At 43.0% G+C, this 16,854-nt stretch overlaps 1 protein-coding gene across 2 annotated transcripts in view; it reads left to right on the top strand.

The window, feature by feature from the left end:
- Positions 1-16,854, top strand: part of pik3r4 (phosphoinositide-3-kinase, regulatory subunit 4) — a 47,343-nt gene that overhangs the window by 16,728 nt on the left and 13,761 nt on the right. For both annotated transcript variants that reach the window (XM_071898899.2, XM_078287322.1), the window contains exons 11-14: positions 4,021-4,222; positions 9,434-9,525; positions 14,711-14,933; positions 15,828-15,993. In XM_071898899.2, the coding sequence (XP_071755000.1) occupies positions 4,021-4,222; positions 9,434-9,525; positions 14,711-14,933; positions 15,828-15,993 (683 nt within the window). The remainder of the gene's footprint in view (positions 1-4,020; positions 4,223-9,433; positions 9,526-14,710; positions 14,934-15,827; positions 15,994-16,854) is intronic.

Below are 16,854 nucleotides of genomic sequence, written 5' to 3'. Positions count from 1 at the left end.
TGATTTTGTTATTTTCATAGGATTTGTTGACGGTAAGAAATGCATTAAAAAACACCGTCCTTATCCTTTAAGGTCACTCTCTTTCAATTGTTGCTTTTTCTTTCTGCTGTTGTTTGCATTTGCTCTGGTTTTTCTTTGCCGCTGTGTTTTTTTTTTTATTTATTTTTTTTAACCTTTATTTATTCAGGGGAGTTTCACTGAGAGCAATGCTCTCTTTTTCAGGAACGCCCTGATCACATTCACACACATTCACACCTGGAAGCTGATCAGTACAACCACAGTCTAATCTGCTGGCCACTGAGCAGCTCCACTGGAGCGGTTGGGGTTAAGGGCCTTGCTCAAGGGCACCTCAGTGGTGGTAATGAGGGAGGGGCAAGCGCTGCTTTTCACTTTCCCCACCCAGATTTATCCTGCCGGTCCGGGGGATTGAACCGACGACCTTCCGGTCACAAGCTCGCTTCTCTAACCTTTAGGCCACCACTGCTGTTTTCTCTGTGTAAAGCACTTTGTAACTTTATATTGAAAAGTTCTATAAAAATAAAGTTTATCATTATTATTATTATTATTATAATATCCCTGGTAATACCTTTCCAACACGACCCTGAGACCCACACTGGCTTCAAACATTTCAAATCAAGTACAGTCAAAAGAAAAGCACACAAACCAGGGTTAGAGGTTTTTCCTACAGTTTGACAAATGAAATCCCATAAAAATATGAGCAAATGCAACAAAGAAGGTTTTGCGGAGGGAGTAGAGCACACAGAGCAGAGGAGGGAGTTCACCTGGTGGAGTCGGCTCTATACAGACAGGAGGAACCAGGTTTTACTGTAACGGTGTTTGGATCTGCTGCTGGATTCAGCTCTGAACAAACGCTGAAGAATACGCAGACACTGACTCAGGCTCCCACACACATTTACTGTACATCATTTCAAACAAATGTGGGTCTCGGTTGACGCAGTACGCTGAAGCAGTGAACAGGTCATTGTTGAACCTGTGAGGCTTCCTCAGAATTCAACCACAGGGGAAAAATCCAGAAGGTTCTTGACTTGAAGAACATCGTCAGCGAGAGTTCATGAACTCTGACCGTCTTCCACAAAGCTCGAAGATCTGGAGGCTCTTCAACAAACCCTTAAAAGGCATGCTGAGCAGGATTTCCCCCCTTGAAATACCATAAACTCCTCCAAAAATTATCCTACTCAATCATTACTTATGGTCGATTGGTAGTGTGTGACAGTGTGTGTGTCTGCAGAGAGCATGCTGCCTTTTGCCTGGATTTTTTAATTTCTGAAGACTGTCTGGGCGTCGACCTTTTGGCAGCAGGTGTGTCCTGCAACCAAAACCACTGCTGAGTCGTTTTATATCTAAAAGGCTGCGGTAGCGGTCTCGAACTCTAATACAGAGCACCTGGTCAGAGGTCGTGTCTGTCGTGAGATGGCAGCTAGCTAGCGTTAGCGTAGCTTCGCTGTAGTAGAAAAGCTGCAGCTAAGCTAACCGGCTCCTACGTGTCCAACAGAAAACAGGCTACCTCTGTGTCGCTCTTCATCCCAGCCTCTCCTTCAATATTCTCCAACAGGTGAAAGCCAACAGATTCACTCTCGTTTTGCAACAAGCCTTGTCTGCTTGGCGTTTTGTCTCGTACTTTTTTACAGGTTTTTACCGTTCTGGCAACCGCAGGGAGGAGGGGTTAACTTTGAAAGTTGTGTTTACAAGCCACAAGCAGCAGAATCCTACTCAGTATGCCTTTAAGGATAGTTTTCTGGTCAGGAACCCTTAGGTGATTATTGGATCTTAGAGCAGTGGTTCTCAACATGGGGTCCGCGGACCACCAGGGGTCCTTGAGGGGGTTCCAGGGGGTCCCCAGCAAACTGATGAATTGTTAAACTTCAGCATTATTTCATTTATAAGAAGTTAACACAGTTAGAGAATGTAGAAGAATGACTGTTCTGATCATAGTTTCTCTGTTATCTCTCTACCTGCAATACAGACAGTCATGGGATTCTGGACTAAATCATATCTGACAATAAAAATATTCTCAGATTTGTGTCCAAGAGACAAAATCTCATTAAGTGGGGATCTGTTGCTCTAATGTGGACTAAATTAGGGTCCTTGATATGAAAAAGGTTGAGAATCCTTGTCTTAGAGGAACCTCTGATGAACCCTTAGTTTTTACAGTGTGCTTCACCTTACTGACACCTTTCTGCTTGAAGACCCATGTTGGCTTCTGCAGTTTCAAATCACATCAATATTACATATACATCACTCCAACTAAGGATTTTATGTGACAATATTATGTGGAAAAACGTGGTTGTGTAACAGTAAAACTCACTGTCTGGCAGCCAGATTTGGTGCGTAGCTTTTTTATTATTTTCTCAGGAAAAACCACATTGGGCTGAAACATTGTGCAACCAAATGAGAAACAAATTGACTTTTACTGCCAAGACCAGAAGCATGTCTTCATATTGGTGAAGAGACACTGGCTGAGTTCAAACAGGCAGCTCAAATTTTTTTTTTTTTCTCACATATGCGATAGGAATCAGGTATATAGAGGAAAAAAGAAGAAAAAATACAGAGAACAATGAAACGTTTCATTGTTCTCTGCATCCTGAAGAGGGGCGGGTGGGGCCGCAACGCGCTGGTGCGTTTTCTAACATTTTAACATGAAATAGCCAAGAATAATCAAGGCTTTTTAACTTTATACAGAGGGAAGAGCCTTGGATTTTTTCTTTTTTTTTCTATCTACATATGGACTTTACACATGGACTATTTCCAGTGAGCACCTCCAGTGAACATATTTGAAGCCCATGCAGCGTTCCTCTTCAGTCGGATATATATTTCCAGAGTTTGCAGCAAAAACAGCAAAACGGAAAAAAACCCCACATGGAATCCGACCTGATCAGATGAAAACCATTCGGATGTGGTTTGAAATCCGATTCATATTGCAGTCTGACCATTCAGATCAGATTTCAAATTTTGTTTTCCCATCACTCCCCATTCGACGCCCACCTGACGTCACACGTTGCGACACGAAGAGCAGAAAACAACAAACATGGAGGAGAAGCAACACCTCATAAAAACCGTCAGAATCAGCCACGGCGAAACGTCCATGTCACCGGCTTGTTGTTGGACAGAAAATGCGCCCTTGCCGTGCACAAGCCTGCGTCGTTACCATGACAACCAGTGTCGTAGTGTCAGCACGTTATTACACTGTCTAAACACGCAAATCCGATCTGGTCACTTGTAAATTAGACTGTGGGCAGTCGGCCTTAAAGAATAATTCTGGTTATTTTCCACCTGGGCCTTGTTTTCCTAGCTGTTCTCATCATAATGATTGATTGTGATCAAATTGTGGCCGTATATTAATCACTTTTTGGGTTCAACTGTGAGTGATGACATTTTGAACACAGTCAATCGTCACGATGGCAGAAAAATAATGCTAGGAAAATAAAGCCCAGGTTGAAAGTAACTGTCATCCCCCTTTCTCTCCCAGTCGTTCCTGTCTGTCTTCACTGGCAACTTTAAAATAAAATGGCCAACAAGTAATCTGTAAAGATAAAAGAAAAGCGCCTTAGGTTTACCTGCTGTCTGAACATTGTGATATCGACAACTCTCCTAGCGGTTCGGTACATGCTGACACAATGTACAGGACAACAGACTCTAACAGAGGGCAGTAAACTGTAGTGAAACTGAGAAAAATTACTTCAAATTTTAACTCATGCCATAACAATAATATGTGTACAGATTAGAAGTGGACTTTTTGCCATTTAATAGCATTTATCTGTATAACTTGTGATGATCTAAACCCCAATCATCCCCTTCTGACCTTTTGGCAAAAAATAGTTACTGCTGTTTCCCTTTACCGCACACATTACTGTCAGATTAATCATGTTTGTATTCCTGTTCCTCCCCTCAGTCAGAGCGTTATCTTTGAAGAAGGGTTGAGTCAGAGCTTTTCCTGAAAACAAATCCATCTCTTGGTGTCTAGTCATCCAGTCCAAACCGCCTGTTTCCTCTCTGCTGCAGGGGATGACCGAGGCGGAGGAGGACAAGCTGCTGGCGCTCAAAGACTTCATGCTGAAATCCAACAAGGCCAAGGCCAACATGGGCGAGCAGAGCCACCTGGGCGAGGCGGCGCAGACCGGCGTCATCGACCTCGCCACGCTCGGCATCACCGGCTGCCAGGTCGACCTGGTCAAGCCCAAGGCCGAGGTCGACGACAAGAGAGGTAACTATCGCATGATGTAGTATATAAGTGATTGGATAATATATGCACACACACACACACACACACATATCGCCACTGTCGGGTGAAACCCTCGTATCTCCGAAATGTCAACATTTCATGAACTAAGAAAACCACACAGCTGCATCGTTGAGTTTTGATAGGGTTTCATTAACCCCTCACGCCCTGAGTTTCCACTTAAATTTCCTCTTAAGTAGCTTCAAAGTTATAAAAAGCATTTTCTTCATACTGTACAACAATGTCTCATCCATATTCTGTATCTGCCGTTCCAACGCTTCACTGAAGCTACAGCTGCTTATATTGAGTGAAATATTCAAACCTGAGATGACTTTTTTTTTTATGGATGCACTATTACATTAAGTGGGAATTTGGAATGGAATTTCCCCTCAGGATCATTAAAGGTTCACCTTAAATTTTGCTTTGCACTTTTGAAAACGGAGTTGGAAAGTGCTTTACAGACAATGAAATGGTAATGAATTAAAGCCGATAAGATGGATAATAAAATGTCAGACATTAATTAAATCCAGGGTCGAAGATCTACGTTCAACCGTAGCGTGTGCAGAAATTCAAAAGCAGGTCGACGCCGCCCCACAGTCTGTATAATAAATACGAGCTTAATTAGTTGGAGAAGTCAAAAAATGAAAAGTTTCAGCCATAGAGACTTTCATCACGATCTAAGCTGTGCAGAAATCTGGAAACAGGAATCCACATGGAGCGTCACGGCACGCAGTCTGCTGCTGAAGAAACTTCCAGTGTCAGTTCTCTGTAACTGTAAATCTTAAGGAAAGTTTTGGGTTTTGTCCAAATTAGTTTTCAGAAAGACTGAAGTGTAAACGCCAGCCAATCAGTCACAGTCAGGTTTGTTGTTTTCTTACATCCATCTCTCTATTTTAACTTCTAAACACGACTGCTGTGCTGAATGAACGCTGCTGTTATCGGAAAAAAAACTGCACATCTGCAAAAAGTATGTTTCGCAAGAAGGAAGAAAACGATGCTTATTTTTTTTAAGGTGACGCCCCATGGATTTATGAAATGAATCAAAGAGGGTCATGAAAGTCACTCAACACGTAGATGAACATGGAAACTTTAAACTGAAGAGTATTCCAAAGCGTTTTCATTTGGGGGAAAAAAAAACGGTGTCTGAATTTCATCAGACAGGAGCCTCCTTTCCACTGAAGGCCAAACGCCCAAGAACTTTAGTCCAGGGACTCGAACCTGGAACTTCAGCACTGGAACTAAACTTGGCAACGTTTTTTCCACTGTACAACCTCATCCTCGCGTAACCATGACAACTACACAGCTGCACACAAGTCAGTCTGTATGTTAATGCTACTTTTAATTACTTTGTGGGAAGTTTTGAAAGGCAGAAGAAGGTTGCAGGATGAGGCCAACACCTCACCGCTGGACAAAGATTTAAACGCCTAGTGAACATATATTATTATTATTATTATTAGATATTCAGACTGAACGTCCATCTGGTTCCACTCCATCATTCAGCCTGAGATTTCCTCTTCGTTAGCCGATTTCTGTGGAGGGGTCGAGTTTCCCCGAACCAATCACTAGTGACTGACGTATCTGAACCGATCACTAGTGACTGATGTATCTGAACCAATCACTAGTGACTGACGTATCTGAACCGATCACTAGTGACTGACGTATCTGAACCGATCACTAGTGACTGACGTATCTGAACCGATCACTAGTGACTGACGTATCCGACCGCTCTGACGTTATTTTCAGTCACACTGATGTTGGCCATTTTTGACAAAAATATCGTCTTTGCAAAGACAATCTGTTGGTTAAGGAGGTGATTTCAACAAATCTATCCTGCTGAAACACCAATGAAAAACCGTTGCACGTACCGTTCAAACTTTACTCCCGCCCACAAAGGCTCTGATTGGCTCGATTGTTTCTCAAAGCGAGAACAAGCCGTTGACGAGGGAAACACCAGACTCTCTGAATCGCTCCACAGAATCTGAGGAGTGGCGGGACGAGACTCAGGAGTCTGGAACCAGGCTAAGAGTTTACTGCTGTGTGATGCAAACTTGCAGAGCGAATGATCGCTAACGCTAATTAGGCTGTTTTCTGGACAGCTATGCCCCCTGTGCACAAAAATCTCAATGATATTTAAGCACCAGGGCCTGATGACTTTGGCCCTGAGGGTTTGGAAGGGCCAAGTAGAAGGGCTTGAGTTCCTGGACAAGCCCGGTTTTGGCCCAGGTCAAACCAGTGGAAACAGGTCAGGAACTCTGGAGCTAAGTTCAAGCACCAGGGTAGAAAATCCGGTCTGTAGAAATGTTTTCATTTAGTCAACTAAGTACAGAAATTGGCAACTATTCCTTAAACGTAGTGTGATGTGGTTTTTGCGCTATCAGTCATGTTGTTAAGAGTGCGTGTGTCAGCCTTTTCATCTCATTTTGGAACCAAATTCTTCAATTGAAGCAAAAGAAAGGAGAAATCGTCTACGTGGTTTTTCCATCGCAGCGGGGGAAGAGCGGCGGCGTCTTCCAGGACGTCCCACAGCGCTTCATCACAAACACAAACCGGACACGATCTGTTTCGTCTGTTTCGTGTTATAACTTTCTTTGTATTCATTTCACAGAGTCCATCGCCACGACATCTGGTATACGGTTTCATGTGATTTAGCTTGAAGTGGTGCTGCATGTTTGCTGTGAGAGTAACACGGTGTAAACTTCTAACATTTCCCCTGAATTTAAACTCTCACCTCTAACTGTGTCTGCCAGGCCGGACTGCAGCGTCACACACACACACACACACACACACACACACACACACACACGTCCGCTTTACTAAAGTGTCTTATCTGCCGGCGCTAACAGCGGCGCTCTCAAGGTGTGACTGAAAAACTTTAATTCACTTATCAATGTTTTATTTTCTGAATTGTGTTTTGGATTTCATTAACTGGGACGTGACATAAACATTTCCCCTGACTAACAGATTCAAAATAAATTAATCTTAGTTTGTCCTTTCTTGCTTTCTTTGTTTGTTTCTTTGTTTCTTTGTTTCTTTCGTCCTTTCTTTTGTTCTTTTTGTTCTCACTTTCATTCCTTCTTTTGTTCTTTGTTTTGTTGTTTTCTTTCTTTTGTTCTTTGTTTTGTTGTTCTTTTGTTCTTCTGTTCTGCCTTTCTTTTTCTTTCTTTCTTCATTTTTCTTTCATTCTTTCTGCCCTTCTTTCCTTTTATTTCTTCCTTTCTGTCTTTCTGTTTTTCTGTCTTCCTGATTTTTTTTTTTTGCTGTCTCTGTCTTGCTGGTTTTTTTTCTTCCTGACTTTCTTTTCTTTCTCCTTCATCTTCCTCTCATTCCTCATCTTCTCCTCTTCATCTTCTCCTTCCTTCTCTTTCTTCATTCTGCTTTTGCTTCTCTTTTTTCATGTCTCATTCATCTCCTCCTCCTCCTCCTCCTGTCTTTCCTCCATGGCAGCAGCAGTCAGTTTGCTGCCTGACAGTAACAGCTCTGTTCTGCTGACGGACACTAAGGGGTTAAGGTTTTAGTTAGGCTTGGTTAAACCTGCCATAAGCGATATCAGACCTTATAACCAGAATATATATATATATAAGGTTATATATTATAACCTTATATCCTGAAACGAAGGTGTGCTGTGTGTATATTTCATTGAGACGTGATGATATGAACCAATATCCACACAGCAGCCAGCTTTAGTGTTTGAAACGTTGGGTGCAGCTGTGTGTTGAACTCCTCTATCTACTATTTAAGATGGAGATAGATTATGTAAAAAATAATCCCTTCTTCTGAGTAGTAAATATGGAAAGAGATTAGTGCCAGAAAGTTGTATACAATTAAATTTGTCCTGCTCATATTGAACCGTTCCATTAAAAAACTAGTCACAGCAGTACCGGTACGCTCTCTGTTGGATTGAATCTTTGCTCGTTTGCTTTTCCTAAATCCTCAGATGTCTTTCAGAGCTCAGTCTGAACTGAGGAAACTGAGTTTGGAGTTGTTGTTGTTTAAAGTTTAAAGTAATAATCACATTCAATTTAAAGCCATTGCATCTATTGTGCCTTACATTTTTGAATTAATTTATTCAACAAATAAATGTTTTGAATTCAACAGTTTAGTATGAACACGACAAATTCAAATGTTTGCAATTCAAAAACAGTCTGTGCTGGCACTAATCTCTTTCCATGAATGTAGTTTATAGTGTTATTTTACAAGAGAAATTCCCCTCATGGCAAATCCGGCTCTACTCTTTTCTATTGTCTCTTGTTCTCTGTAATTCTACTGTTCTGTTCTGTTGACTCTGTTATAATGGACAGCTTGGTCTGCAGTCAACACTGCTTCCCCTTGAGCAACCACAAGTCTCTTTAGCCCAAAATAAATGATGTATTTAATGCCTGAACAAACACGGTGTGTATTGTTGTGCTGCAGCGGACGCCTCCGCTAACGTTTCTGTCACCGGTTGGTTTGGTGCGCAGGTCAGAAAGCCTTTGAGTTCCAGCGCTGCGTACCTCCGTGATCGTTTCTCAAATAACTCTGTTTCCAAATGTTTTCTGTAAGTCAGCAGAGGTAATCGCTGCCGTCTGTGGCAGAGCGTTTCGAAAGAAAAGGCCTCGAGGAAACTCCACTCCTCTAATCTCCCACATTAATCATGTTCCCTCCGTCTTCTCCCAGTACCTAAGAATCCAGTTTCACTCTCCACTGCAAAAAATGTTCATCTCAAAAACTCCACTCTGTTGAATCTTATTATTTTGTTTTTGTTAAATCTAGTGTACAAATCTCACTTTGGGATGAAATAACTTTACTTGTTTCTAATGAATTTCCTTTGTTTCATAAATTTTCCTGAAACACATCTTGAAATACAGCAGGACAGTCCAGTTGTATAACTTCACTTCATTCAAAGAAATGCTTGAAACAAGCTGTGTTTGATTGGAAACATGCAAAGTTATCTCAAACAGTCAGATCTTTGGGTTAGGGTTTAAGAAAAGGGGTTTAAGACGGCATACAAGATTTAAAATCTGATTTCCGATAAACATTTTTTGTAGCGTAATTCTAAACAGCCCTGGAAGCCGCAGCATCTGGTCAGCATGTTGCGGTCCGTACCGCTTAGCTGTGCTTTTCCTCGGAAACCTGCCTAACATTTACTGAGTAGGTTTTAGTTTGTAGAGCGCTGCACATCCTGCTGCTGAACCTGTTCTGTTCCCCGTCTGTCCGCAGCGAGGAAGCACACCAAGCAGGACTCCAACATGAACGAGGAGTGGAAGAGCATGTTCGGGTCGCAGGAGCCGGCGCTGCCGCAGACCGCCACGGTAACCACACCCACACCGCCACACCACACCACACCGCCAGCACACCCCGCCCACACCACCACCTCACCCCGCCTGCACCACCACCACACCCCACCCACACCACCACCACACCGCTGTTCACTTCACTAGGCTTGTGTGATATCCCAAAAAAATTATCGCAATACTGTCCCGCCATAATATTGCGATATACAATATTATCGCGATATTTATTATAATTTGCTGATTCCTGCTATTTCCAGAAAAATGGGCTGTTTTACGGTATAGGACATTATTTTATTTGTTTATTTTGTAATGTGTAGGTATGTAGATCTTTTAAAAGACATGTTTATGTTGAAATAAATATACCTATACAAGTAGCTATGTCTCTCGTTGTATTGGTTTGCCCTCTTATGGACATAATGCGCAAAAATAGATATTCGAAATGGTTCGAACCTATGTGTTTTTTTAGAAGGAATAATCGAACGTCATTTTTGGCCAATTTTGACAGCCCTAGTCAACAGTCTGGACCCACCTGATTGAATGTTCTTAAAGCCATTTTGATCTAAAGGCTTCTGCTTAAATGCTTCAAATTAGTTTCTTAGACAAATATAAATAGTGAAGTTGATCCTATGTATGAATTTCTTTCCAAAGCCTTTGCCTTTCCATCAAGGCAAAGGGCGGCTGCTTTAAAATAATCTAAAAAGATAGTTTTGATTTGTTTAACACTTTTTTGGTCGCTGCATAATTCCATTTGTGTTATTTCATTTTGATGTCTTTACTATTATTCTAAAATGTGGGAAATAGTAAAACAAAGAAGAATGTGGAGTGTCCAAACTTTTGACTGGTAGTGTATATTTTTATTGAAAGGAATATGCATGAGTACAATTATACACAAACATTTCTCCTCCCTTCTTCCCTGTAAGAACCCCCCCCAAAAAAACACCACTACACCCATATAAAACAAACACACAAACAAACAAACACACACCAAACAACTGGGTTACATTATATGACAGAAGTTTTAGGGATGTCTTCATTACGTTGGTGATGTAATGAGGATGTTTGGTACGGGTCCTGTTTTGAAGGCTGCTGGCAGGGATTTCTTCATTACATTGGTGGCGTGCCATCAACATTGCCAGCTGCTGGGACGTCCCAGTGTCTCAACCAGGAGAGCGTGTACCATTAAGGCTCAGTCCTGTCACAGGTTCAAGTCCGGGCCGTTCTCTTTGCTGCATGTCAGCCCCTCTCTCTGCCCTGTCTGTCCCATCTCTCTTAACTGTAATTGTCTAATAAAGCAGAAATGCTGAAAAAAAAAACCAAATTAAAATGAATGAAAACCAGTGAGCACTGACCCTGTATCACAGTCACAGAGGCCCAGTGTGGATATGACAGGATATTTTCCCCACGGTTACAGCATAATGAGCAATACTGTGTCTCATTACATTGTTATAGCAAGCAACATTACCAGCTGCTCAGTGTCCCAGTGGAAAACCAGTGAGGACTGATACTGTACTATAACCACAGCAAGGCCAGTATGGGTACAACACAGTACTGGTACTGTACCACAGCCATGGTAAGACCAGTATGGTTCCAAAAGGAAACCTGTGCAATGGAAAACTATATTTTTCCGGTTGTTTTGCCCTAGGGAGAACAGTTTTAGCATAATGAAGAACTGAAAAGCACCCAGGCATGTTTGGTTCTGTTTCATAACGTTGGCAGCCTCATTAGGGTTACGACAGGATATCTGTGCAATGGAAAACTATATTTTTTGTTTTCCCCAAGAGAGAACTGTTTTAGCATTGTTACCACTGAAAAGTTTCCCAGCATGTTTGGTACTGGTCCCGTTTTGAAAGCTGCTGGCAGGTCAGTGGAAAACCAGTGAATACTGATGCTGCATCATAACCATAGCAGGTCCAGTATGGGGACAACATGGTGCTGGTTTTGGTACTGTACTACGTCTGCATACCGGTGCAATGGATGAAATCTGTTTTTCCATTTGCTTTCCCCTAGACAGAACTGCTTTAGCGTTTGCCAGCATGTTTGGTACTGGTCCTGTTGAAGGCTGCTGGCAGGGATTGTTTCATTACATTGCCAGCTGCTCAGTATTGCAGTGCAAATCCAGTGAATACCGATGCTGTACCATAACCATAACAGGTCCAGTTTGGGTTCAACGGGTTACTGGTACTGTACTACGACTGGATACCTGTGCAATGGAAAAGTGTATTTTTCCAGTTGTTTTCCCCCTGAGAGAGCTGTTTTAGCACCATGAGGTTTATTGTTACCGCTGATGGCACCTGGCTGTGCTGGCTGAGAGCCTGGAGACCCAGCCAGCTCTGATCTGAGCTGTAAAACTGACTACAGCAGACTGTGGAGAACAAAGTCATGATAATCCCTACAGTCTGTCTAATCCTGGGAAGTGAAGTCTAGTGTCTTCACAGTGCTAATGGGGATAAAACAGGGAATCGTTGCTGAGGGAGCTTATGAAATTTACCCGTGAAATATTGTTAATCAGAGATCTTCGTTTTTACATGAATCCATGTGAGTTCAACATGTTAAACTGAAACATGTTTTGAGCCAAAGACATCAAATCTGCTGTTTGGGATTCATCAGCTTCCTCTTTCAGAATACTAAATGTTAATGATGGACAAAAACCCATGAAGTTGGGTTAAAATTTGAGGCCAAATGCTTGTTGAGAAACATTGGTGTGCTGCAGTATAATACTTTTCTATGATAATGCAATAACTTTTCAGGCAGCAAATGATCAGCAGCAGTATCCAAGAAGTTGCTCCAGCATTGTTGCTTTAATACCATAAAAATATCTTATTACCAAAAAAACATCTGGATAGTGTTTAGTTGGCTGTTGCTGGTAGACAAACCCATAAACCCAGATACGATCTTCTGAGGGTGAGGACTTCCGCTCTTTTCAGCACACAGAACATACTTTGTCTCCCTGGATACAAAGCCGGTTGTATCTGCTTTGAGCGGTCTTATCTGACACACGTTTAGCATCTTTATTACAGTAAATCACTAATCTTTTCTAGTCTCCTCTGTTACCTAAACTCTGAAAAATTCCTGTGCCTTTGCAGTGCTAATGTGGACATGGAGTCGTACTGGAGTCCGGTCTCTGACTTCTCTTGACTTTTTTCGGTCTTTCTAAAAATATTTTTAAAAAATGGGTGATTTCATTCTTGTTTGGTTCATTTTCTCCGCAGCACTAGAGACGGTTTAAGGGATTTCACCTGCAGAAACCTGTGTATATGACGGTCCTCAAACTTCTATGCATTGATTATTAGTTGGATGTTGAAGGGTTTAGAACAGATCGATCTACATATCTGTTTATCCTGTAGAAACTCCTTAAAGGATACGGCCGGTGTTTTTTAATGCATTTCTTACCGTCAACAAATCCTATGAAAATAACAAAATCAACAATGCGTTTGCTCTACTCCCGTTACTTTCCGACTTCCCACGTTCCCTTTTTAGCCTTCAAACCGGAAGTCATTGGCTCCAATTGTAAGCTAAAAACCTTTTAAATACAGCTCACAAAGACATAGTTTCAATTTTTTAAATCGCTAACTGTTACCATGAAAAGTCAGGCTGTTGTAGTTATTACTAAATCAAATTAAAATGGGAACAAATTCTTCATTACACCGGGGACTATTTTCTGTGCTACGGAACTACTTTCCTGAGATGGAAAACGTGTTTACGGTCGGCTTATTAAGTTGTTTGAGGAAAAATTCGGCCGGCCCGGTGCATCCGGTTTTTAATCGTTTTTTAATGACGGAGTTGTATGGCTGCTGGGACATGAGGCTGCACTGGGCACCGGCTACATGGACGAGACTTGTTAGCAAAAAGAATTCATTGCTTTTGTTATTTTCATAGGATTTGTTGACGGTAAGAAATGCACCAGCCTTATCCTTTAAGCAGTATTTTTACATTTGGGAAGAAATGGACTTGGTTTGTTGCCTATTTTGGTCCTTGAATAGGAGTCAAATAACTGGACCTGGTCTTGGAATTGACCTGATCAGGCCTAGAGTGACTTCAGCGCAGGGCTTGAAATTACCAACCACCAGAAAACTGGCTCCAGGTCGATAAACCTGTCAGTTGTGCTGGCCTGTGGGAATTGAACCCCAAACCCTGGCAGCGTTAGTGCCTTGCTCTGCCCATTTGTTTATTAGCTGTTGGCTAACCAAGCTCCTCTTCCTGGACTCCACACAAAAACAAAAACAAGACAACAAGAACAACATACGGTTAAAAACAGTACAAAAGCAAAATCTATATCTACTGTATATGTATATCTATATCATATGGATACTAGTTGCTGTAGTTGCTCTGCCCATTGAGCAACACAGGACCAGCAGCTGTGGAGTGAAGCTGCAGTGTGAGGCATCACCTCACCCTGGCTCTGATCCAGTCACTCCTCCTCTTCCTCCCTATAAAACAAGCTGTAAGTGAGTTTTATTCTTGTTAGCAGGAGGCTGGTCGGGGGGTAACAGACTCTTACAGCGGGCCGGTTATCAGAAACACATACAAACACACAATGTATTTACACATACATATGTTCCTCATTCACTGCCACACTGAGCCAGCTGACCTCATCTTCATTTATGTTACAAACTGCAGACTAGAGCAATGCCAAGTTTCTATACTGTGGTGTTGGAGAGGCAGATAGTGTTCAAATTTGTATTACTCATAATATACAGTAATGAAGTGAGAGCTGTTTTGAGTTGAGGTGGCTAGTTGAGGTAGCTAGCTAGCAGACGCCAATTAGGTAGCATTAATCAAAAATGAAAAGAAGAAACCCAGTAACATTATTTCAGAGCTTACCATCGACCCCGACGATGGATGCAGCCGTTCTCCAAGCATCGTTTTTGAGACTTTTATTCCTGTCGTCTTTCAAATAAAAATTGAAAGACTGGGAAAAGACTTTTTACACTTAGTAGCTGGAACTGTTGTTCATGAATCTAAAGTGCATCACTAGGGAAACAAGGAAGCACAGAAATCTGGTGGCCATGACCACCTTTTCTCTGAAGCTTGTTGAGCCTCCACACATCGGCTGAGTTCCCCGGTCGCTCAGCTCTGTAGGAGATGAACGGGCTGACGCTGACTTGTTGATCGTTAATACACGGTTAGAGTCAGATTTTGAGTAATGGGACGTTTAGCTTTTTATCTCAACTAGTCAGTCAACTGATGAAGGATTTGTTCCCAGGTGGCTGACGGGCCGGTGAACCAGAGCAGGAAGAGCACGGCGGCCCCGGCGGTCCCGGTGGTGCAGTCGGTCGCCGGAGGCCCCGCCTACCAGCGCCGCATCAACACCTGCAAGGCAGAGCTGCAGCAGCTGCTGCAGCAGAAGAGGGAGCAGTGCAGCGCCGAGCGCATGGCCAAGCAGATGATGGAGAGCGCCGAGTGGGAGAGCCGGCCTCCTCCGCCCGGTAAATCTTTAACCTCCGCTCCCCGGCTCCAGGGGAGGGAGGGTTCGCTTTATTGTTCCCAATATGCTCATTGAAAATAGTTTCCTGGTTGACAATGTTGGCAAATGCAATAACATGGATATAACACTATGTAGAATGTTTCAACCTCAGCCACGGTCCATGGAAACCCAAGAGTTTGGTCTGCTGGTTTTCATCCCAACCAAACACTACAGCAGTTGATTTCCCTTATAAACACAACCTCAAACAACATTATAATTTCTGTCTAGCAGTCGGCCACAAACCAGCAGCATGTGGTTTTGCAGAAGTTTCTCATATGTCATATATGTTGTTGACATGCCTGATTTCCCGTCTTCACAAAGTCTCTCATACAAACTACTTGCACTGTTTAAGAGATCTGGTTGGCAGAGACACTGAGGAAGGCCTGTTGTGGTTGGCAGGGTTTTTCTACCCTGAGTTTCTGAGATTCCTTGCAGATGAAACATATTCTGTAAAATGTATTTTTAATGTGTGTACCAGTGCTTCAGTAAATATTATCAGTATAAGATCTGTGGAGCCACATGTAGCCCTGCTGTCCTGGAGCAGATCCACCAGAGACAGAAACACTAACGACACGCTGTCTATTATTACAGAAACTAGAGACTGGAATAGAATACTTTATTATCCCACATGGAAATTTGTTTTGCTTTAGTAGGCATTGGCATACAACATGGTACAAAAGGTCAAGACATGGACATACCAGACATATAAAGTAGAGATTGCTGGTGGTTAAATGTGATGTAGGTGTTGTCTTTGTATAGTGTTGTAATGTGCGGTAGGACTTACAGAACTTTAAATGTGTGTGTGTGTGTGTGTGTGTGTGTGTGTGTGTGTGTGTGTGTGTGTGTGGTGCTGCAGGGTGGCACCCTAAGGGGCTGCTGGTCGCTCACCTCCATGAACACAAAGCTGCCGTCAACCGCATCCGAGTCTCCGACGAACACTCCATCTTCGCCACGGCCTCCAACGATGGCACCGTCAAGGTGTGGGACAGCCAGAAGATGGAGGGCAAGACCACAACCACCAGGTCAGTTAACCAAAACCACCAGGTCAGTTAACCAAAACCACCGGGTCAGTTAACCACAACCGCCGGGTCAGTTAACCAACACCACCGGGTCAGTTAACCAAAACCGCCGGGTCAGTTAACCAAAACCACCGGGTCAGTTAACCACAACCGCCGGGTCAGTTAACCAAAACCACCGGGTCAGTTAACCACAACCGCCGGGTCAGTTAACCAACACCACCGGGTCAGTTAACCACAACCGCCGGGTCAGTTAACCAACACCACCGGGTCAGTTAACCACAAGCACCGGGTCAGTTAACCACAACCACCGGGTCAGTTACCCACAACCACCGGGTCAGTTAACCAAAACCACCAGGTCAGTTAACCAAAACCACAACCACCAAGTCAGTTAACCACAACCACCGGGTCAGTTAACCAAAACCACCGGGTCAATTAACCAATACCACCGGGTCAGTTAACCAATACCACCGGGTCAGTTAACCAAAACCACTGGGTCAGTTAACCACAACCACCGGGTCAGTTAACCAAAACCACCGGGTCAATTAACCAATACCACCGGGTCAGTTAACCAATACCACCGGGTCAGTTAACCACAACCACTGGGTCAGTTAACCACAACCACCGGGTCAGTTAACTACAACCACCGGGTCAGTTAACCACAACCACCGGGTCAGTTAACCAAAACCACCGGGTCAGTTAACCAAAACCACCGGGTCAATTAACCAATACCACCGGGTCAGTTAACCAATACCACCGGGTCAGTTAACCAATACCACCGGGTCAGTTAACCAAAACCACTGGGTCAGTTAACCAATACCACCGGGTCAGTTAACCAAAACCACCGGGTCAGTTAACCACAACCAC

The sequence above is a fragment of the Centroberyx gerrardi genome, chromosome 12 (assembly GCF_048128805.1).
Source record: "Centroberyx gerrardi isolate f3 chromosome 12, fCenGer3.hap1.cur.20231027, whole genome shotgun sequence".
NCBI classification, from domain to species: Eukaryota; Metazoa; Chordata; class Actinopteri; order Beryciformes; family Berycidae; genus Centroberyx; species Centroberyx gerrardi.
This window is presented reverse-complemented; position numbering and strand designations above follow the sequence as displayed.